This window comes from Fundulus heteroclitus, chromosome 9, assembly GCF_011125445.2.
Source record: "Fundulus heteroclitus isolate FHET01 chromosome 9, MU-UCD_Fhet_4.1, whole genome shotgun sequence".
Lineage (NCBI taxonomy): Eukaryota > Metazoa > Chordata > Actinopteri > Cyprinodontiformes > Fundulidae > Fundulus > Fundulus heteroclitus.
The window spans coordinates 29580300-29601081 of NC_046369.1; the positions used below are offsets into that span (position 1 = coordinate 29580300).

At 47.4% G+C, this 20782-nt stretch overlaps 2 protein-coding genes across 5 annotated transcripts in view; one reads left to right on the forward strand and one right to left on the reverse strand.

The window, feature by feature from the left end:
• Positions 1-6227, forward strand: part of prrc2c (proline-rich coiled-coil 2C) — a 33337-nt gene extending 27110 nt beyond the window's left edge. For 2 of the 4 annotated variants that reach the window (XM_036141420.1, XM_036141419.1), the window contains exons 25-34: positions 785-1000; positions 1075-1196; positions 1284-1426; positions 2156-2387; positions 2469-2603; positions 2680-2874; positions 2969-3069; positions 3244-3370; positions 4086-4328; positions 4406-6227. In XM_036141420.1, the coding sequence (XP_035997313.1) occupies positions 785-1000; positions 1075-1196; positions 1284-1426; positions 2156-2387; positions 2469-2603; positions 2680-2874; positions 2969-3069; positions 3244-3370; positions 4086-4328; positions 4406-4663 (1772 nt within the window). In that variant the 3' untranslated portion in view covers positions 4664-6227. The remainder of the gene's footprint in view (positions 1-784; positions 1001-1074; positions 1197-1283; positions 1427-2155; positions 2388-2468; positions 2604-2679; positions 2875-2968; positions 3070-3243; positions 3371-4085; positions 4329-4405) is intronic. The other 2 variants (XM_036141421.1, XM_036141422.1) reach the window with 1 other exon arrangement.
• An 805-nt stretch (positions 6228-7032) lies between these two features.
• Positions 7033-17371, reverse strand: myoc (myocilin). Its single transcript, XM_012866456.3, has 6 exons — positions 17204-17371; positions 16171-16916; positions 10373-10438; positions 10158-10250; positions 8912-9123; positions 7033-8350 (listed from the first exon to the last, which is right to left on the reverse strand). Exons 2-6 carry the CDS (start codon positions 16664-16666, stop codon positions 7769-7771), a joined length of 1449 nt encoding a protein of 482 aa, XP_012721910.2. The 5' UTR covers positions 16667-16916; positions 17204-17371; the 3' UTR covers positions 7033-7768.
• Positions 17372-20782: the final 3411 nt, after the last annotated feature.

The window sequence follows — 20782 nt, forward strand, 5'->3', positions numbered from 1 at the left end:
ATGATTTTTTTTTTTACCATAATAAGAGGCCATTTAATTCTTTTACTTTTTTAAGTTAGTTTAAAGTTACACAGGTGAATTGAAGCTTGCTCTTCGCCCATAGTGTAAAACCACTAGCAGCAAACATTTTATTGTTTACAACGGCAGGGCGGCCATCTTGTTTCATAGCTTGTGTTTAGTTGCACTTTGAATTCAGGTCAACTCCCAGATTAAATGCTTGACATAAAGCAATTAAAAAAAAAATCATTTAGTGTAATTTGGTCAAATTAAATTAGAGATTTTATTTTTAAGCCATATCGCCCAGCCCTAACTGGGTAGGTTTGCATCCTGTGTTAGAATGGCCCAGTCAAAGTCCACACCTAAATCCATCTAATGTTTGCCCATATCTGAAAATAAGCCTAAACAGAAATTTTTTTTTTCTCTAATCCGACTGAGTTTGAGCTGTTTTGTAAAAGACTGGGTTAAACTTTTTATCCTGTTGGTGTTTTAAAGGTTGTTCTGGAGATGCAGCATAGCCATGCGCTGGTGGGAATGTTACCATATTATTCTGGTAGCATTTTTAAAACCATGCACTATTTTCTTCCACTTCCTGGTTATTGACCACTTCATGTTTGTGTACACATAATCTCCCCATAACGTGCATCAAAGTTTGTAGCGTGGGGGGAAAAAATGTCTAAAGGCTGGAGTATGAAAACCTTTGCAAGGCGCCGTACTTCCTGCAGGGAAGTGTCTCCGGCTCCTTCTCCGTCGCCCCTCGTATCAAACCTTCCCTTCCACCCGGCAGGTTCTGGTACCTACACCACGTCGTCCCTCAGCACCAAGAGCACCTCCGCCTCCGACCCGCCCAACATCTGCAAGGTGAAACCGCAGCAGCTCCAAGGTGGAAGCCTGTCCTCCTCCACCAGCAGCAGCAGCAGCTTCTCTCAGCTGGGCTGTGTGCCGCCCCTCCTGCCTCAGCAGCAGCAGACCCCGCAGGTGTACGTCTCCCAGGCTGCAGCAGGTGAGACGAGATGAGCCGGTGCCGCCGGGCCGCTTCCCTTTGTTTGATATTAAGCGCTTTCTGTGCTTGATCAGGCTCTGCAGGTCAGATTCCAGCCTTCTACGTGGACACCAGCCACCTCTTCAGCGCCCCCCACCCTCGTCTGGCTGCCCCGTCGCTGGCGCAGCAGCAAGGCTTCCAGCCCGGCCTCTCCCAGGTAAGGTTTTGTCGGTGAGGAAACGTGACCACATGCTTAACATTTCCCCTCGGAGGTGCAAACCATCCTCGTTTCTGTGCCACGTAGCCAACGGCGGTGCAGCAGATTCCCATTCCCATCTACGCTCCGCTGCAAGGCCAGCCTCAGCACCAACACACCCACCAGGCTCAGCTAGGGCTCGGTACCGGTCCACCGGTTTCCCAGCCCCAGGACCTGTTCAGCTCTTACAGGTAAGACGAGCGCAGCCTGTAACCCAGGGGTGTCAAACTCATTTTGGTTTAGGGACCGCATTCAGCTTAATGTGATCTCAAGAGGGCCACACGAGTTAACTCATTGCAAGATTAAATAAAACTAATAAATGTGGACTTGTTTAATTTTATATTAAGTTAATTTCACTTTTACACAATATATTATGAATAACCTCAGCGTTTTTAAGAAAAGTATGTGCAATTTCAACAATACTTTTACTCAGTTAAACATTTACTTGTGCATTATGCATAAGAACTGATCACAGTGATTATACAATGTTGAAAAACATTTATTCACATTTTTTGGAACTTAAAAACACTGTCCTACATGACAAAATACATCAAACAGATAAAAATTAAGAAATGATTTGAATTTTTCCACACCTGAAGCTTAATCTGTTAATTAAAACACAGCGCCCCTCGTGGACAATATAGGAACTGCATATTTTCAATTAAACAAAGTACATGTTTTTTTTCCAATAATTGTTTTATCATTCTCTTCCTTTTATCTTGTCCACTTGTGAAAGTCAAATCTGATGAGCTCTTTGTGGCATCTTATTGCCACATTGCCAGACAGGACAATGATAATGCATTTAGCCACAGGGCCGGACTAAATTGTTCGGCGGGCCGTATGTTTGACACCCCTGCTGTAACCTGTAGCGACGGCCCGTGGTTTCCGCCTCCTGACCTCGCCGGCCTCTCCTCCCGCAGGTCGCAGCAGGCGTTCATGCAGGGCAGCTTGTCTCAGCCGTCTATGATGCTGTCGGGCCCGTCGCTGCACAGCTACCCCGGGGTGCAAGGCCCCGACCTGGGCAAGCCTCAGTCCAGCCTGGCCTACCAGCAGCCCTCCTCCACCCAGCACATTCCCATCCTGTTCGAGCCGCAGCTCAACCAGGCCTCGGGGCTGGGAGGCTCGCAGCTCATCGACACGCACCTGCTGCAGGTAACCACGCCCACATTGCTGTCACCTGTTGCCCTTCACACTCACAGCTGTGTCTCGTTTGTCACGTTCATGCGCGTAAAGCATGTGGCGTTGCTCTCTGCTCAGGCGCGACAGGGGATGAGTCAGCATTCGAACCTGTACTCGGGCCAGGTGCAGCAGCACGGCCAGAGCAGCTACTACAGCAGCACTCAGTCTCCCAGCTCCGCCCTGCAGCAGGTAACCAAGGCTCATGCTGACATGGCACCTTTTTGGGTTTCCTGCCAGCTCGCTCATGTCCTCCTTTAATCTCTAGGTAACCGTCCCTCTGCCCGGCTCCCAGCTCTCTCTGCCCAACTACGGTTCGGGGGGAGGTCAGCCCCTGCTGGCTCTGCCTCCTACTCCCCCCCAGGGCCAGCCTCCCAACATGAACCGGCAGCCCCCGGTCTCTCAGCCCTACCGAGGCATCATGGGTCCCAACCACAGCATGATGCAGCCTCCAACCAGCAAGGTGCTGTCCTTCATCTGTGCTCGTCGTCCAGGTTTGGAGTGTTGCAGCATCTTCATCTGGTCTTTTTTTTTTTTTTTTTCCTCCCTCGTTACAGATGGACATGGATCTGAAGCTGTTCGGCAGCGCCATGGACGTGAAGCCGGGGACTCCTCCGGTCGGCGGCAGGAGCACCACGCCCACCTCCAGCCCTTACAGGTAGCCTTCTTTATTTCTCCCACTGATTTAGCTTTTAGTCCTCCACCAAAGCCCCTCAGACTGCTGTAGTTTCACCACAGATGGCCCTAATGGACTTAGCTACAGTATTTTATCTGGTGATGCAAGATGAACACCGTCTTCCCGCTGTAACGCTTCTCTGTGGTGACGCTGCAGGGCCAGCTCCACCTCTCCCAGCAGCCAGTCCAGTAAGATGAACAGCATGCTGTACCAGAAGCAGTTCCAGCCCAGCTCTGCAGCCCTGAGAATGACGCAGCACTTCCCCAGCCAGTTCAACCCACAGGTAACGCACCAAACCACGCTACCTTCATAATGGCCATGGGGCGCAGGGAGATGCTCACGGTGCGACGACCTCAGGTGGAAATGGGTTAAATATGGACCCTGTGACGATTTGACGAGGCGCAGGAGGAACGGATGACGGCTGGTGGCAACGGTGGAGCTAACCAATGTCAAGACGGTGTAATTGTGATTCTGTTGGTGAATCTTATAGGTTATAATCATCCTACATTTTCCTGACTGCAATATGTTTCCATCTTTGCAGTTTGCACACCATTTTCAGAGAGCCTATAATCATCCTGGCCATTTAAAACTAGATTAGAAACCATCCAGCTGACTAAATGTTATATAAAGATATAACAAAGAATCACAAACACCTGCTAAATTTGGTTCTAAATTGATTGCGTATTGTGCAGAATAATTATCCCCCGTTTGCTGCTCGGCTCTTCATAGTTTAACAAGCTGACATCAGGCAGGCAGAGTTCTGCTATCTGCTCCACTTCATAGCCAAAAACAGCCAAAGCTGCATTTATTGTAAACGAGGGAAGCGTCTGGTTGCCTTTGTTCAGCCAGCTGACTGGCAGTGCAGCAGTAGTGCCTTGCTCGACGCTCCAGCCAGTCAGAGAAGATGTCTGCGGTGTTGAACCTTCACCCTGATGACTGAGCCATAACTGCTGATTGTTATCTGTGTGACTTATTCTCCTTCCTTCGCTCCTCTTCAGATTCTGTCTCAGCCCAGCATCGTCTCTCCTCTGGTTCGCCCTCCTCACGCCAACTCCTTCGGAGGAGGCGTCCATCGTTCTTCCATGGGTCCTCCCATTTCCCCCAACGTGGGCGGCGGCCTGATGCCCCACCCCCGACCTCAGCACCCGCAGCACAGTCAGCATCCCCCCCGAGGGCCTGCGGGTTCGTCCCTCCCCCCCAGGGGCACACAGGCGGCCCTGAAGGCGGAGCAGGACCTGAAGGTAGGTGTCGGCGCGGCTTCAGCTGGTTCCTCCGGCGCTGGTTCCTCAGTCACCATTGGTTCTCCTCTCCCTTAAAGGCCAAGCAGCGCGCCGAGGTCCTTCAGTCCACTCATAAGTTCTTCTCAGAGCAGCAGCAGCAGCAGCTGAAGGCCCCTCAAGTCAGCAAGCCCCCCCGGCTCGACCAAGGAGGGAAAGCTCCGCTCGACCCTTCGGCCTCCAACCACCAGGCAGCTGTGGAGCGCCCAGACGGCGACAAACCCCCCGTCTCCACGGCCAAGCCCGTTCGGACTGGCCCCATTAAACCGCAGGCCATCAAACCAGAAGAGGGCAAGTAAAGGCTCCCCGCCCCGCTGAGAGGGAAGACGGACTCTACCCCCGTGTTCACAATCACAGCCTCATATCACCCCGGAGGACGGTGTGGGGCCGGAGGTCCAGGTGGTGGCGCTACGAACAGAGGGCACTGTCATATAAAGTGTAATCCTCTTCCTCCTTTCTCCTCGCCTCGCCTCGCTGCAGGGGGGGGGGGCGACTTTCATCGTACGTAGATGCTGATAAACTTTGCTGCTCAAGTCGCTCCATAGAAATCCACCATCTGATCGACAGAGTGGGAGAGAAATCTGAGAATCGCTGCTGTTAGCCGTTTTTATAGCTAATTTTAGTCATCCCCCCCCCCCCATTAGCCTGAGACGTATTATAGGAGAAACATGTTTCTGTTTACAAATAAATCAATCCAATTTGCTTTCCTAAGAGAAGATATCATACTGAGGCACACCTTTTTGTTTGACCAGTCGTAACTAATCCAGAAGAACGTGTGCTTGAACGGTTAAGAGGCGCGTGCTGCCCCCGCATCCCAAAAAGTTTTTGTTTTACCACGATGGAAATGTGAACCTTGGCAGCGTTTGATCGAGTGTCCTGATTGATTTCCTGATTTGTCTGCCTACGAGCCTTCGCTCCCGCCTCGTGCTCTCGTCTCCTCGCCTGAGAACGAAACGCGCGTCGAGGCGCAAGGGGAGAAGTTTGCCGCTGGACTCTCCTGTATTTTTGTTTTTGTTTTTTTTTTTCTTTAGCCAAAGGTTAAAACGCCGCGTTGTTGGGTGGGGGGGGAGTGACATGGCAACGCCGCGGCAGCAGTTGGGAGCGTGCTCGCAGGATTTAGTGTGATGGCGTGGGATCGTTTATTCACAGCTGCTCTGTTGTCACACAACCTTGCTCTGCTTTCACACCCATCCCAGTGTTGTCACGCAAACACCTGTACACACACACACACACACACACACACACAACTTTACAGGAGCACCCAGAGCTGCTGCTGATGGCTGCTTTCAGGGCCCTTAGCTGGTGTTTTAGCAGGACAGGGCTGTCTAGTAGGGAAAGACGCAGAGTTGACCGTTTTTATTTTAGGTTTTTTTTTTTTTTTTTTTTTTTTCCTCTGAGCATGCATGTTGACCTTCATAAGGAGGAGGAACAGAAACGGGACGAAGAACAAGAAAAAAAGATGAAGCCGGAGGCCACAGGCACCGAAGCGGCTGTGCAGAAGGGACACTTTACTGTTTTGTTTGTCTTTACTGATGAGAGCAATCAGTGCTGGTTTTCTTTCTCCGCCTCACTTCCGCTGGCTGTCGTCACCGCAGCAACGCTCTCATCTTGGGGTCGCAGAGACGAGGGTCCTTCAGAAATGTACAGTAGTATGCACCCTGAGATGGCGAGGGACTCCCCTCTCACCTGCCCCCCGCCGGGGGGGGGGAGAAGACTCCTTCATTTGGAGGAGAGGGAGGGGAATTATTATTTTTTTTGTTGTTGTTGTACAGGGGTTTCATCACTGTATTAAGATATGTACGGTCTTATTTACATTCTCTTGGTTTGGTTACAGAAACTAATAAAAATAATATACTGTTGAAACTTCTGTTTTGCTCTCCTTTTTAAACTACATGGTGAGGTTTGCAGACCTTGGAGCACATTTGACCACAAGGTGTCAGTAGGTGATGGTTACCCTTAGTTTTCCCTTCCTTTACTCTGTCCTGATTTTTTTTATTTTTTTTTCCCCCGCCTCTTTTTCTCGCCTTTGCTTTATTTCATTACTTGCCTCTGCATCCTTTCTCTTTTGTATCTTTCTCCCCTCCATTCTGTCCTCAGCTTTCCTTCCCTTGTCTCATTCCTTCCTTGCATCTGTCTTTCCGCACTAGTCTTTCCTTCATTTCTTCATTCCTTGTGCTTTTTTTTTTTTTTCTTCCCAAAAAAATCCTTCCATCCTCTCGTCTTCGTCGGCTCTATATTTAAAGCCTGACCACAGCAGGAATATTCACCATAAATCAAGAGTAAATTATATCTTACTACGGTCCGGAGAAAAAAGATTGACAAGGTTTTAAGCTCATCCATCACTTTAAGAAAAAGGTGTAAATTGTATTTGTCTCTATAAAAAAAAAAGACTTTCTTTAAATCTGTGTTTCTGAAGTTATTTTCAGAGACGTGTTCTATTAAGGAAATCATGCTAATATTGTAGAGCAGCAAAGTGTTAAAACAGTTTGAAGATTGTTTGCCACAAGTTCTACCTTAAAGTACTTAAAATTAGAACATGGTATTAACTTTTGTTACCATCAGGCATCCTGTTGAAATCTGCTTGTATTAAATTGGTAAATCAAGTAGTAGAATCTGTCTGTAAAGCCACTTGCAGTCATTCTATACACTAAAATTAAATGAAAACAGGTGTCATTAATCATTTATTTCATGATGATCTTGTTGTCTACATTGTGCAAATACAATATTCAATACATTGGTGTATGGGAGCAATTTTAGTCACAAAGCCGGTGGCGTTTAATCACTGCAGGTGTTTGTGTCATGGGCTACTGAACGAAATGCTTTCTGGTTAAACTGACCCATGGTTTAACTCCCAAATATATATAGCTTAACATGGAAAACAACGTAACACACACATGGATTAAAGGCGGTACAAAAATAATTCCTCTGGAAAAATGAACTGTGGACCACGCCACAGCTAAAAAAACTAAAATAAAGGGAAAGCGGATCTGCAGGCGTCACCGTTCCTCCAATGTTTCTTGGAGTGTGGCGATTTCCCTACAGGTGACCTGGTGGTGTTGGCCTCTACGGAAAGACAAAAGGGCCACAATTCCTCCCACCCGCGTCCATAGATTATATAAAAATCACTGGATGGTAAGTCAGGATGCCGTAAACGATGGCAAAAACTATTCTAAAACAGAGTTTTGAGTACCACTTTCAGAGTAACAAAAGAAACAGTATAGAGATTTTCTTCCATTTTAAGTCATTTGTGCTTATTAAAACTTATTTTTGATGTATTTTCTTTAACAGACAGGTGGGAAACTCATTGTGGGCCTTTTGGTTTTCCATAAATCTGCTGCTGCCGCTCATATTCTGGTCTAAAACCGTGAGTCTTTAAAGCAGGAACAGGTGAGCAAAGCCTGGTCTCAGTTGGCCTGCTGACGACCCAGCCTCAGGTCGTAGGACACTAGGTGGAAGTTGTCCCAGGCAAACAGCTTCCTCTGGGCCAAGCTGTAGTCGATCATGCTGTTGTAGCCGTACTTGTTCTTGAAGGGGATGGACACGGCCTTCCCTTGGCCCGTTGCCGTGTCGTACACGCGGTTGACGGTGGTGTCGCGGGCGGCGTAGCTGGCCACGGTGTAAAGCTTGCCGCAGATCATGAAGGAGTTGGCCACGGACGCCTTCCTGATGCTCGTCTCCCAGCTCCTCTTCACCTCCAGGCTGTGCGGATCCAGCTTGGAGATCACGATGGCTCCCTGAGCCTTGCTGGTGGAGTAGACGGCCCACAGCCCCTTCTCGTCCACGGACAGGTCGATGTCTGTGTAGCCCCCCCAGGAGTAGGGGTACTGGCCGTGGAAGCCGGCGTGGGGGAGCTCCCGGCGGGCTGCCACGTGCTCGGCCGCCAGATCGTAGCGGATCAGAGTGCGACTCAGCCGTCTCTGGTAGTACAGGGAGCCTCGGTACACGGTGGCTCCAGTGCTCTCCATGGGGTCCGGCAGCAGCAGCACCTGTGCAGCAGAACACGGGACAGTAAGGCACTGATCTGAGACTTTTGGTCAGGGTCCAGGCTACCTGTCCCCCACTACAGCCCCATGTGGGTTTGATGCTAGACCAGCACAAAGCAGGACCTAATTATGAAGTAAAAGGGAAAGGATTCATGAACCGACTTTCCCAGCAGCTACAGCTTCAGGGCATTTCTCCTATACCACCTTGGCAGACTGACATTTTTGTCCGTTCTATGAAAATAAAACACTATTTGAGGCTAAACTAGATAAGAGCCTGATTAAAATACTCATAGTTGGACTCCGTTCATTAGTTTGGTCACTTCTGAAGGCAGTAGGACTGTATTTTAATTTGTGGTATCAGAGTAAAGGGGGAGTCTCGTCCCACTTTTCAGATTTTACTTAATGCTTTGTGAAAACCATGTATCCTTTCCTTCCCACTTCACGACAATGCACTGCTCGGTCTTCATCTATCACGTTAAAATCCACACAAAACGCATCAATGTGTGTCGTTCTGTCGTGACCAAATCTGCCGTGAACCCTTGTGCAAGGCGCCGTAGCACCCACCTTGGAGGGGAAGCCTTTGGAGAGCTGCTCCATGTCGTCGTACCCGTACAGCTGCCTGACCTCGGTGCCGATCGTATCGATGCGCCACACCATGTCGGGTCCATAGGGCGAGACGGCCTCAGGGTCCTGCATCCAGACGCCGTATTTGCCGGCAATGTTGTCGGCCTTCCTGTGAGTGATCGGCTCGCCCACGGAAATCAGCTCCCCGCATCCTGCAGGCAAGACATGAGAGGGTGAGCGATGGTGTCAGCAGGAATCAAAATACAGGTCAAAGATGTTGTGGTTTGTGTCGTCACGTTAAAGCTTTGAGATGTTCAGTCAAGGAGGATCTGAAGTTTATTCCATGGCCCAAATCTGGCAGGCCAAGACTGGCTGGAAACATGGCTCTACACTACCAATAGCAAACCAAATCCAGACCAGAGCCGGCTCCTCGGCGATGAGTCGCCATCAGACAAGCAGCTGAGTTGTCTCTAAACCAGCGTGTGTGTTTTCATCCTCGAATCGTTGGGTTTTTACCTGAGTCACCAGCCTCAGGGGGGAGAGGCTGTGACGCAACTCATCCAGGGTTTCAGGGAAAACGATCAGCTTGGCTTTATGTTTATCTGCTCTTAAAATACAGCCCTCCTCTCAGGTTCCGGATGCAGCCCCAGATGCAAGATTAGATGGCGACTTGTCTTATAAATACACCTCCTGTGACCTCAAACGAGACAGAACAACTTTTGGCGCTGACCCCCGCTCGCATTTTCACATTCTCCTACAGAATCAAACATCCTGCGAGAGCTTCAGAGGCCCGGTGTGGTCTGGGGAAGCCGCCCAGAGGAAGAGCCTTAACGGCTATATTAAGTGTCAGCCTCGCTAAAGGTGCTTTCCCTCTTCTTTTTATGAGGCTAACGTGAACCTCGGAGGGCCCCTCATACCAACGGTTCGGCATGACGGCGGTATTCTCACCCCAAATGCCTCAGTATTAATAGCAGTATTTGCTTTGAGGCTGTCAGCAGGAGGGGTCAGTGTCATGTTTGCTGGGTCGCGCCGATGGAGGCGGATGGGACTGGCTTGTGTTTAAATTTCAGCTTCTTTTCTGCCTCCTTATGGAAACATTGCCGCCCTCTTTGTGCACGGCATTCTCACAGGGGGAAAAAATCCGGATTCGGATTAGTGATCCCGTGCAGAATATCTATATGGTTGGCCGACTTTGAATGGTGTGTGTGTGTGATTTTGTTGTGTTGATGAATTTCAGGCTATAGACCTGTGTCGTCGACGTTGGTGTCAGGCGCAGGCACCTCGGTCACCTCAGCCTTCAGTTCCTGAAAGCCCAGGGCTCCGTACTGCCAGGCTGAATCTAAAACCCACAAAAAGATCAACGGATTTACATACAAACAATCTGCAAGTGCAAAAGGACTGATATAGATAGCAGAAAAGGAGATTTGGGAAGCGAAAGCTCCGCAGAAAAACGGGACTCACCTCTCAGGTTGCTGCTGTCGCCCTGCCTGTTGGGCCTCGTCATGAGGTGGGACATCTGGTTGGAGCCTAAACGCACAAAAAAACACGCATCACAGCTGAGGGATGGTGGTTGCAGGCTTTAAGGTGGTGGCCAACCCGCTGCAGCATGTCTGTGTGCATGCTGCTAATGACAGCAGGGGAACATGAGCGTGGGGATCAAACCGCTTTAAATGGTCTCCCAGCTGGTCTGGAGTCAGGCAGTCTGCAGATTACCTGAACATGACACACTCAGCTTCTCGGCTGGCTCTAGCTCTAAACACTATTATGCTCCGGTTTGGGTGTTCTCCAGCTCCAGCCCTCCGGGGGCCGGCTTCCTGCTTCGACACACCTGACTCCAGCATGAGTCAGGTGTGTTGCTCTGCAGAGCTCGACTGCATGCCAGTGAGCTGGTTCAACCATGTTATTCAGGCATGTAAGGCAAGGAGCACACCTAAAGGTTGTAGGACATCTCATTCTGGTTGCATGGCTGGCTGGGTGCATGTGGCAGTCGTCGTCCTGCTGGAAGGTGAACCTCCACCCGAGTCTCAAGTGTTTTGGAGCCTCCCACAGCTTTTATTTTGCTCCATTCCACCAACTCTGACTAGCTTCTCTGTCTGAAGAGAGCTATCCCCACAGCATGATGCTGCCACCGCCATGTTTCACCACCAGGATGATGTGCAGCGTTAGCTTTCTTCCAAACGGCAGGCCAAACAGAACCCCTTCTTTACTGGTGTGAACTAGAACCCATCGTTTGATTACTGCGGTCCAACTGGAACGTTTGTAATCTAAAGGCCAGATTTGTAAACGACTCATTGTCCTCTCTGCACAGCGCTGGATTTTATTCCAGGGTATCTGACTAATGGGGGCTCAATACAATTTTTGTTGGGAAAAAAAAAAAAAACATTTGAAGACCGTTTACCATTTCTCTTCCTCGTTATAAACCATTGTGTGTGGCTCTATCACGTAAAATCCAAATAAAATAGAATCAAGGATCATTACTGTCATTATCTGTTACCATAATTAACTTTTTGAAGAGTACAGACACCGGCTCAGAATGCACACGATTACACATAACACAGAGACACGACAAGACTTGATCTTTCCATTTAAATAAATAAATAATCATTCCCTGAGAGGCTTAAGCTACACTTAGTCGTTAGCATCTAATGGACTCATTTTCAAGTCAAAAAGTCAGACGGCCATCTATGAGACATCTATGATAGAATTGCAGATACACAGAAATACTGGTTGTGGTTGTAATGGGACAAAATATATTGTTTAGTGGGTATGAATACCCCTGAAAAGCTCAGTATCCGTTTTGGATTTTATTTTATATTTTTTCTTCCATCACTGAGATCTATTTCCTTCGTCTTTCTTCACCGTGTTTGCTTCACAAAACTATTACAATGGAAAATAAACCTTGTCAAACCGGGTCTGAGGAACTGTAAGCAGCTGTGTATGGAAACTATCGGTGGTCTAAACAGAGCTGATGTGTCCGTGAGGGACCATTTTTTCTGTGAAGCCTGTCACACATGCCTGTTGTGTTGTTCTGCGATGTCAGGCAGGCAGGGAGCCCTAATGAAGCAGAGAGCATTAAACGTCTACATCTGGAAGCTGATGTGGGTTTTCCATGTTAATGAACAGGAGCAGTAGGTTGGTAAATGGAGCAGATGATGACCAACAGGTGTTGTCTGATAAACAGAAAGGGCGGCTGGCAAAAGGCCAGAACCGAAACAAAGTTGTCCGTAATTGTGAAGCGAAGGAAAAACTTCGGTGCTTTTTGCAAAAGTCTGAAAATTCCAATCTGTAATTTTTTAAAAATCTCGTTTTAATTGATGGATCGGCACAAAATAGTCTAAATTGGTGAAGTGAAATGAGAAAAAAAAAACATAGGGAGAAAAGAAGAATTAAAAACTGAAAATTTGCATATGCATTTGCCATGAAGCCCTTAAAATATTCCCATAACTAGTGAAATGAAGCCCACCTGTACGCTATCTACGTGTGACATGGCCTGTCAGTATAAACACGCCTTTTCTGAAAGGCTCCAGAGGCTGCAGCACCACTGAGCAAGTGGCATGACTCCATGAAGACCAAGGAGGTCCCCAGACAAGTCAGGGACAACGTTGTTGAAGTACAAGTCAGGGTAGGGTTATGAAAAATAAACATCCAATTATTTGATTTTCCTCCTCAGATCCATCATATTCAAATAGAAAGTACGGAACCACAACAAGTCTGTCGAGAGCCGTGGTCAGTCCTGGCTCGGTCTGAGTCCTGGACAGCCCACCAGAACTCACAGACCGGTCCAGGAGGACATTAATCAGAGAGGCAGCACAGAAACCTCTGGTCAGATGAGATTAAAATGTAACTATTCGACTACCAAGGAAATCACTGTCTGGCACAAACCCAGCAAATCCCATCAGCCCAAGAACACCAACATGGTGGTGGCAGCATCATGCTGTGGGGATGATTTTGAACTGCTGGGACAAGGAAACTGGTCCGAGTGGAGGGAAAGATGATTGTGCTAAATACAGGGATAATCTTGAGCAAACCCTGTCAGCCTGTCTGTGATGTGAGACTGGGACGGAGGTTCACCCTCCAGCAGGAAAATGACCCAAAGCAGACTGCTGAAGCAACACCAGAGAGGTTTAGGGGAAACATTTAAATCTGTTGTATGGCCTAGTCAAAGTCTAGACCTCAATCCGACTGAGAATGTGGGGTTAGACTTGAGGATCGCTGTTCTCAAGTAAAAACCATCCAACATGATGGAGCTGAAGCAGTTTGGCCTTAAGGAATGGACAGAAATCCCAGAGGTGAACTGATCCAGAACCACTTACAACTGGAATCGCTGCAACATGTGGCTCTACAAAGTATTGACTTTAGCTGGGATGAACAGTTAAGTACACTGATGTTTTCTGTTATTTTGTCCTATTTGTTGTTTGCTTTGCAATAAAAGAAAAGTAAATTTTCAAAGTTGTTGGCATGTTCTGTAAATGAATTGGTCCAAACTCTCCAGCAATCTATTTTAATTCCAGTTTATGAGGCAAATAAAGACCTTCAGAAAAAAATGATTACCTTTTATATTTTTGCTTTAGCAGTTTATCTCTAAGTCTCTGCCAGCATTTCATATCTAGGTCCTTTCTACTTTAAAAAAATAGATCAAGCTCAATCAGATCAGACAAGGAATGAATGTGAACGACAATTTTCATGTTTTACTACAGATTCTCAATTGGTTTCAAGTCTGGGCGGTCGACTGGGCCGTTCTTCCACCTGAATATGCTCAGGTCTAAACCCTCTCGTTGAAGTTCTGTTTGGGCTCCTTGTCCTACAGGAAAATGAAACTGTCTCACATCTTTTGTAGCCTCTAAGATGCTTTCTCCCAGGATTGCCCTGTATTTTAACTCCACCCGTCTTCCCATCATGTCTACCAGGCTTTCTTGTCCCTACTGAAGAAACATGTTTGTTGTGTCCCCTAAACACATTGTGGCACACGGCTAACAGGCTGTGCATCCCTGCAGCTCCTCCAGAGCTGCCATGAGGCTCTGGGGTGCTTCCCTCATGAACTCGCTCCTTTTCTGGTCTCTCCGTCTAGATGTGCAGCCATTGGGTTATTTGGACTTTCCACATTCAAACGATGGCTTGAACGGTTCAACGCTTGTTTCAAACTTCTTCATGACTTGGTTTTGCAGAATTTATTTTGGGGTTTGCTAAAATAATTATTCTTTTCCTTCCAGTTCACAGTTATTCGCTAATTTGTGTTGGATTACCATATAACACCTTAAATACTTGAAAAATGACATTAATTTCTTTTAAAGTTCAAGCGGTGTGAATAGTTTTGGAAAGCACTGCATCAACAAGTTCATTCTGGACTCCACGTGGTGCTGAAGTTTCCTCATGTGGGACTTTGTGACACTTTGTGATCATCTCCACTCTCCTGCTGAACCTCCTTTCGTAGGGGCCGTGTCTCTCTTCTCCGGAGATCAGATCTCAGTATTTCTTCTGATGAGTCAAGGCGCTGTTACGACATTAATTTTGACTGTTTTATGTCTTGGCAACCCTTTCAGGAGTCACCGTAACCCACTAAGATCTAAAAAAAAAAGGTAATTTGGGGGTAACTCTGGCCTTCCAGGTTAATCTATTTCCGTCTAAACTTGGTGAAAAGCAGTTTTTACATATCATCACTGAAATATGTCAGACTGGACTGACTACAGGCCAGGTCTCATTTAAGAAAGACGGATACTGCTGGCACCGAGCGGAGCGCCCAGCCGGTCGGGGGTTACCACCTGCGCTGCGTCATCTTTATTTTAAACACCTGTCTCTGGAGCAAAACATAACAACGGAACATCAGCTCGTATATTTTAAGCATTTAAAAAGGTCACAAACAGTGTGGGAGTTGTGAGCAATAAAAACCCTCCTGTCAAGGGTTTCCCTCTTACTAACAAACTTGCCAAAACGGCTCAATTTATATGTTCCCTCTCCCTCCTCTGGTCCTGTAAGCCTCGCTCTGAGGTTGATCTGTTCGGCATCTGCCTGTCACCCCTTGGGATGGGGGGGGATGGGGGGGGCTCTGTGTGTATTTCAGTCTGCAGGTGAAAACATGAGGAGTTAAGCCCACGACCGAGAGGATGCGGGGGTATACAAGACCCCTGAAGCAGGGGGAGCAGAGACGGTTCTGTAGGAAGGGAAAGATTTATTGGTCCAGGAAATCTCGACGTTAAAAGCAAACGATGCAGAATTCCAGGTGGGTAAACATAGAGACGCTTCACTGGGAAGTCAAAGAGGAATGGCGACTAAAGGGGAGGCGGTGGGTGAAAATGATTGCACTGGGGCCACATCTTCAGGAAGCAAAGACCTCCTCATGGTTCTGACCCAAGGTTTCGCTGCGTCTTGTCCTTCCAGAGCTACCTGCACAGGTTTCTCACCACGCTGAGGGGGAAACACCCGCCATGAAGGCAGCAAGGTCTGCCCATAAATATAAATCCGATCCTCTATGGCTGCCTTCCAGCGTTTCTAAAAGCAAGGCAGGAAGATGGGATGGAGGGGGGGGGGGGCAGAGAAACCTGAGCCAGGTGTCTCTGCAGCAAAATGGAGTGACCAAAACATTACAGCGCAAACGCAAACTCACAAAGAAGTACGTGCCATTGAAAGGTGAAGGTCAACCCCCCTTCAGTTCACAACCCTTCAAAGCCTGATGCCACAAATAATTCTCAGGAGTAATAAACTTTATTGTCTAATTACATTACACTGACAAACTGTTGAAATTTACAACGGTAATAAATGTCAAACTCCCATAAAAATAAATCCCTTTGTACAAAATTCAGGTCTGAATAAGGTAAGACATTTGGTATACTTTGGTATATTTAAGTTAAGTTTCGGCAGCTTGACTTTAAAAAACAATTTTTAATAACGGTTTTCTTTATGTTTTACTTTCTCTAACCTTTCCCAAAAAAAAACACTCGAATTCCAACAAAAACTGCGTCATGGAAGCTGCACAGCCATCATTGAGCTGTGAATAAAACTGACACCTGCCCACCATCGTACCTCTGTTTAGTGGTTTCTGAGGAAAGTATCTGCATCATACATGTTAGGGTTCTTAGGATCAATGGGGTTAAAAGGGCTAACAAAATACAAGCATCAAATATCATATGTTTGGTCATTTAAGCTTGAGTCTAAGAAAATAAATGGATTTTAAAAATCAGAATATTTTCAAAAGTAGAAATGACTTATGTTACCTTTGAGTTTTGATTATCGGTATTTAAAGTGATTTTTTGTGCATCTCTTACCAGCAGCAGGTCTGGCTCTGTCCCAGCCTTGCTGAGTGGAGCTGGGGGCTACCGCTGGGCTCTGAGCAAGACACGGTCTGCTCCTCAGCCTCTCCGTCTCCCTCCTCATCTCCTCCATCCTGAGCTTAAGCGTCTCCAGCTCCCTCTCCAGTCTCTCCTTCTCCCCTTGCAGCAGGTTCCTCTCTCCCACCGCTCGGCTGAGCGCCTCCTGGAGCTCGGGCTGGGGTCCGGCGCCGGCCCCCTGGTGACCGCCCCGTGGCTGAACGTCCTTCCCGCTGAGCTGGGCCACCAGCGCCTCCAGCACGCTGAGTCTGGTCTTAAGGCCCTCCACCTCTGGACCTCCGGCCTGTGGGCAGGTGGCCTCCATGGGACTGGGCACGGTAAAGGTGTAGTGGCATCGCCCACTGCGGTCGTTCCCCTTCCACAGAGCGGCTCGGTCCTGGGCATCACCTCGCAGCGGGAGACCACATAAGCACAGCAAGAACAGGAAGAACATCTTTCAGACAGCCCTGCACCACTTAAACTAAAATCTTTAGTCCCTTTTTTTTTTAGTCCCCGCTGTCCAGGCTGTTCCTGTACAAATTGATCTTCTATCCTAAATAAAATGAGGTTTTAACTGTGGCTTTCCTCCGTTCAGGCGTCTTGTTTTCCTGCTGGTGTCCTCTCTCTCTCTCTCTCTCTCTCTCTCTAATGAGCAGCTTCGCAGCACTGAGCACCTCCCGGCTGCTCTCATATATTTATGCAGTCTGGAAGGGACACAAGGAGGGAAACAGGGAGGAGAGGAGAGGAGAGGTAAGAGGAAGGGAGGGAGGGGACTGATGGTAAAAAAAAAAAAAATACAGCAAAGAGTTTTACGTTCTTAAGTTTCTGTGCATTTCTACATTTTGGAAACATTGATCTCATGCCTTTTAGTAGTTGGGATTAATTATATTTTGAGTCTTTTAAGTGGCTGAAGCTGCATTCCATGTCAAGTCTCAGGAATTTCAGTTAATAGTTCAAAAATATTGCGGTGCGTCGTGAAATAAAGTCTCACCGGTGCACAAATGCAGATGAGAGCGGCCGTTTCAGAAGAAGCCCGTCGTCCTTTGAATGCAAACCAGAGTTTGGAGGTAGTGCTCCACAAATGGCATCCCTGTCTGAAATGTAGGGACCTTTTGACCTCTGACCTTGGCACCCACAGTCGTCTGCCACAGGTAAGACATTCACTACACGAACGCTCTCAGCAGAACCTCGCTGTTAACCCCTTTGACGTGTGGGTCCAGCGTGGTGGAGAGATGTGATCCTTGTTGGACACGGTCACCTCCTGAGGAGCCGGTGTCTCCTTACATCTGGTTTGGGGAGGAGGGGGGGGGCGGCAGTGACTGGATATCCGACGCTGACCCCGGCACGCAGTGTCCCCTTGAGCTGAGACCGGGTCTTAGGTGTGAAGAGTACATGTGTGAGTCCGTGCTTTAGACTCCACACAGTCTCTGCAATGCGGTGCGATTATACTCTCTTGTGTTTGTAACCATCGGCTTTTCGGGCCCACTTCCTCCCCCCGTCAGATAAATTTAACTTTAACGCCAAAGCAAGGGTTTGTTTCTATAAGGTCTTGTACCAACGGGTCCCAGACTTCGCAGCTCTCGGCTTCCCGCTCTTCCCATTTGAACCTCTCCTCCCTTTCACGTCTACAAACTTGCCATCCGTCCATCTCCGCTGACCTGCCTGGCCCTGATCTCTGAAGCATCTCTGGGATGCCGGGGGCCTGAACGCCGAAAACGATGAGAACATGCAGTACCAAACGGGCACTCTTTTATTTCAAGCTCAGTGCAGCATTCACAACACGGGCAAATCTTCCTAAACAATGGCAAAGAGGATGATGCGTGTTTTAAGTTGTAGGATATTTTAACCTGGGCCAAATAGCTGGATAATATCAAGAGAAGATGGAAAATATGTTTTGGGGTAATAAAAAAAAAAAAAGAGTGGATGTTCTTGGGAAAAATGGAATAAGTGGTTTAAAGAAATTAGGGGAAAAAATGGGTTATATTAAAATAACAATTAGAGTAATTTAGCCCTATCTCCAAAGAAAATACAAGTAAAAAAAAAAAAGAAGCAGTCACTTTCTCCAGCCTTAACTCGTTTCAGCAAATCATCACGTAGCTCCACCTAATAATTAATTCCTTTTACAAATAAAATATGCTGCATAAAAAACCCATAGAAAATCACTGCCACAACTTGTTTATTGGCAGATCAAATGGCAGCAATATATGTGGCGACAGCATGACCAGTCATCAGGTAAGCTGGAGCTCTCCTAAATGAAGATTTAGACTTTGAACGTCAGATATTTTTGGATGAGTGCCTTGTTTTTAACGTTTTAAATGGACTTGCTCCTTCTCCTCTAACAGCAAAAAAACATTGCTAGAATAAACACCAGAGCTTTAACCAGAGGAGACTGTGATGTTTAGCGGCGTAGGACCAAATTTGGCCAAATGGTTGCGTCCATCAGAGGAGCAGCTATGGAGCGCACTGCCAGCTCATTTTAGGGGCTGTGCAACCTACATACGCTTTAAAATCTCCTTGAAACATTGGTTGAAAACTAACCAGACATGTGTTCACAGGTGAATTGATCTGTTTCCTTGGGCCTGTTAACCTAATTTTATTGTGATTTTATGTAATTGGCATCTTATCTGTTTGTGTTCACCCTGTTCTCTCCCGTGGCGTCTTGTTTAATGTTCACTGTTCTTACCTGCCTTAGGACCGCGGATGCAACTTAGCCGTTGTGCTAATTCTGGCATATTTACATTGATGCTTTAAGCTAACATGTGCATTGTCCTAATTCAAATAAATAAATAAATAATAATAAAAAGATGTCAAGACAGTTAAAATTCATTTTAAAAAAATCCTGGTCAGTCCCTTTAAGATGCCACAGCTGTTTAGTCCAATGTCCTTTAATTATACATTTGGAAACGTACAGCTTACTTCTCTGCTAAGCACTGCTGTGAACAGTACATCGACCCGTGTGAAGCATCTTTGCCATGACAGGTTGGGATCTTCACCGTGAATGTGAAATCATTTGTTGAGCCCCTAAAGCTTCTTCCAGTAGAAGGCTCTTACTCATTACCTCTCCCAAATATACCCTTCTGGACAGCCGTGCTCCTACTAATCTTGCTTTATGGTATCATAAGGAGAATAAGCACACTTCCATTTTTATTACAACTTGTCTGTACCTATACATCAGTGTCAAAGTGTTTTGCCGGGCTCTGGTTGGCACATTGTCCGCCCTCCTGGTCTCCTGTTAAATCGACTCACTTTTATGTGACTCATATAGCCGTCACTATGCCCGGAATCTGAGGTCATCCACCATTAGTCCCCGCTGGAGGATCAAAACATCCTCCGCTGCCAGCGTGGGTGTGTTTGGGCAGGCAGAGGGGGAAATACCGTCTCGTTTATGGCTTGTAGTAAAAATCCGTCTAAAATCCACGGGTTCCCGACCCGAGGCAAGCTGAATTCACTCTGCTCCGCTCATTCGACAACAAATGTGACAGTGGTGGCAAAAGGTAAGCGTTCTCCTCTGTTATTTCTGGGGCCTTTATGGAAAGAATAATCTGGTCCTCACCCGGTGTTAAAATTAGGTAAATAAAACCGCAAATGACCAGTGGCACATGATGAGCTACCCTGTTTTTAGTTAATAAAAAAGCAGGCAATAATCCAAAAAAGAGTGGAAGGAAAAACTGAGCACTGCTTCCAGAGGAATTTGGAGGGTAAGCAGCAGTCATGGGTAGGTAATAAAACGCCCCTGGGTAAAGATCCAGTGGTCAGGGTTCTGGGAGCTAATGGGTCGGCAGCATTTAGGGGCGTTAACGAGAAACACAAATTAAAAACTTTAGCAGTCATGTTTCCATCATACTGGAAAGTGGAAGACAGCCAAAAACATCCATCTTCCTAAGAGTTAACAGAAGGATTTACAAGTGAAGTGATCAGCAAGGAGGTCCTGGGTTTGAATCCCGGCCTGGGGTGTTTGACTTCGCATGTTCTCCTTGTGCATGGGTGGGTTCCCTCCAGGCCGTTCCGCTCCATCCCACAGTCCAAAAGCATGGCTGTCGGGTGAATGGGTCCCTCTTAGGGATAGGTTTGTGCTTGCATGGTTGTTTTTCCTGCGTGTTTCCCTCAGTTGTCCTGAAATGGACCTGCAGCGACCTGTCCAGGGCTCACCTATCCCCTTGGAGACAGAGACCAGCCCTCGCCCCTCCCACAACTCGGCAAAGACCAAAAGGGGTGCAGACAATGGACGGATGATTAGGAAAATGCAAAGGCAACTGTCTGACAGTCACAGCTGCTGGATCACGTGACCAGACGACGGCTCTGAGCACAGCAACAAATGGTAAACAGAATGTCAGAGCGAGAGCCAAGGTGGCGCCTCAGTGCTTTTATGTTGGAGGAAGTCTGGAGGGACGGCTGTAGAAGATGCTCGAGTTTGCATCTGTCCTGATCTGGCCATACCTTTCGGGTCGTTATCCTATTCATAGACCACTCTTAGCTGGGTTTTGAAAAAAAACAGGCCCACAGTATCACAGATCCTCCGCCATACTTGTGCTTTTCCACACACACTTTGTATCACACTAAGCCGACTTGG

Coding starts and splice junctions, on each gene's coding strand:
- myoc (XM_012866456.3), bottom strand. CDS start 16,666: ATGTTCTTCCTGTTCTTGCTGTGCTTATGTGGTCTCCCGCTGCGAGGT. Junction 10,439..16,170: donor CAGAGCCAGACCTGCTGCTG/GTAAGAGATGCA, acceptor TTGTGCGTTTAG/GCTCCAACCAGATGTCCCAC. Junction 8,351..8,911: donor CCAAAGGCTTCCCCTCCAAG/GTGGGTGCTACG, acceptor TCTGCTGCACAG/GTGCTGCTGCTGCCGGACCC.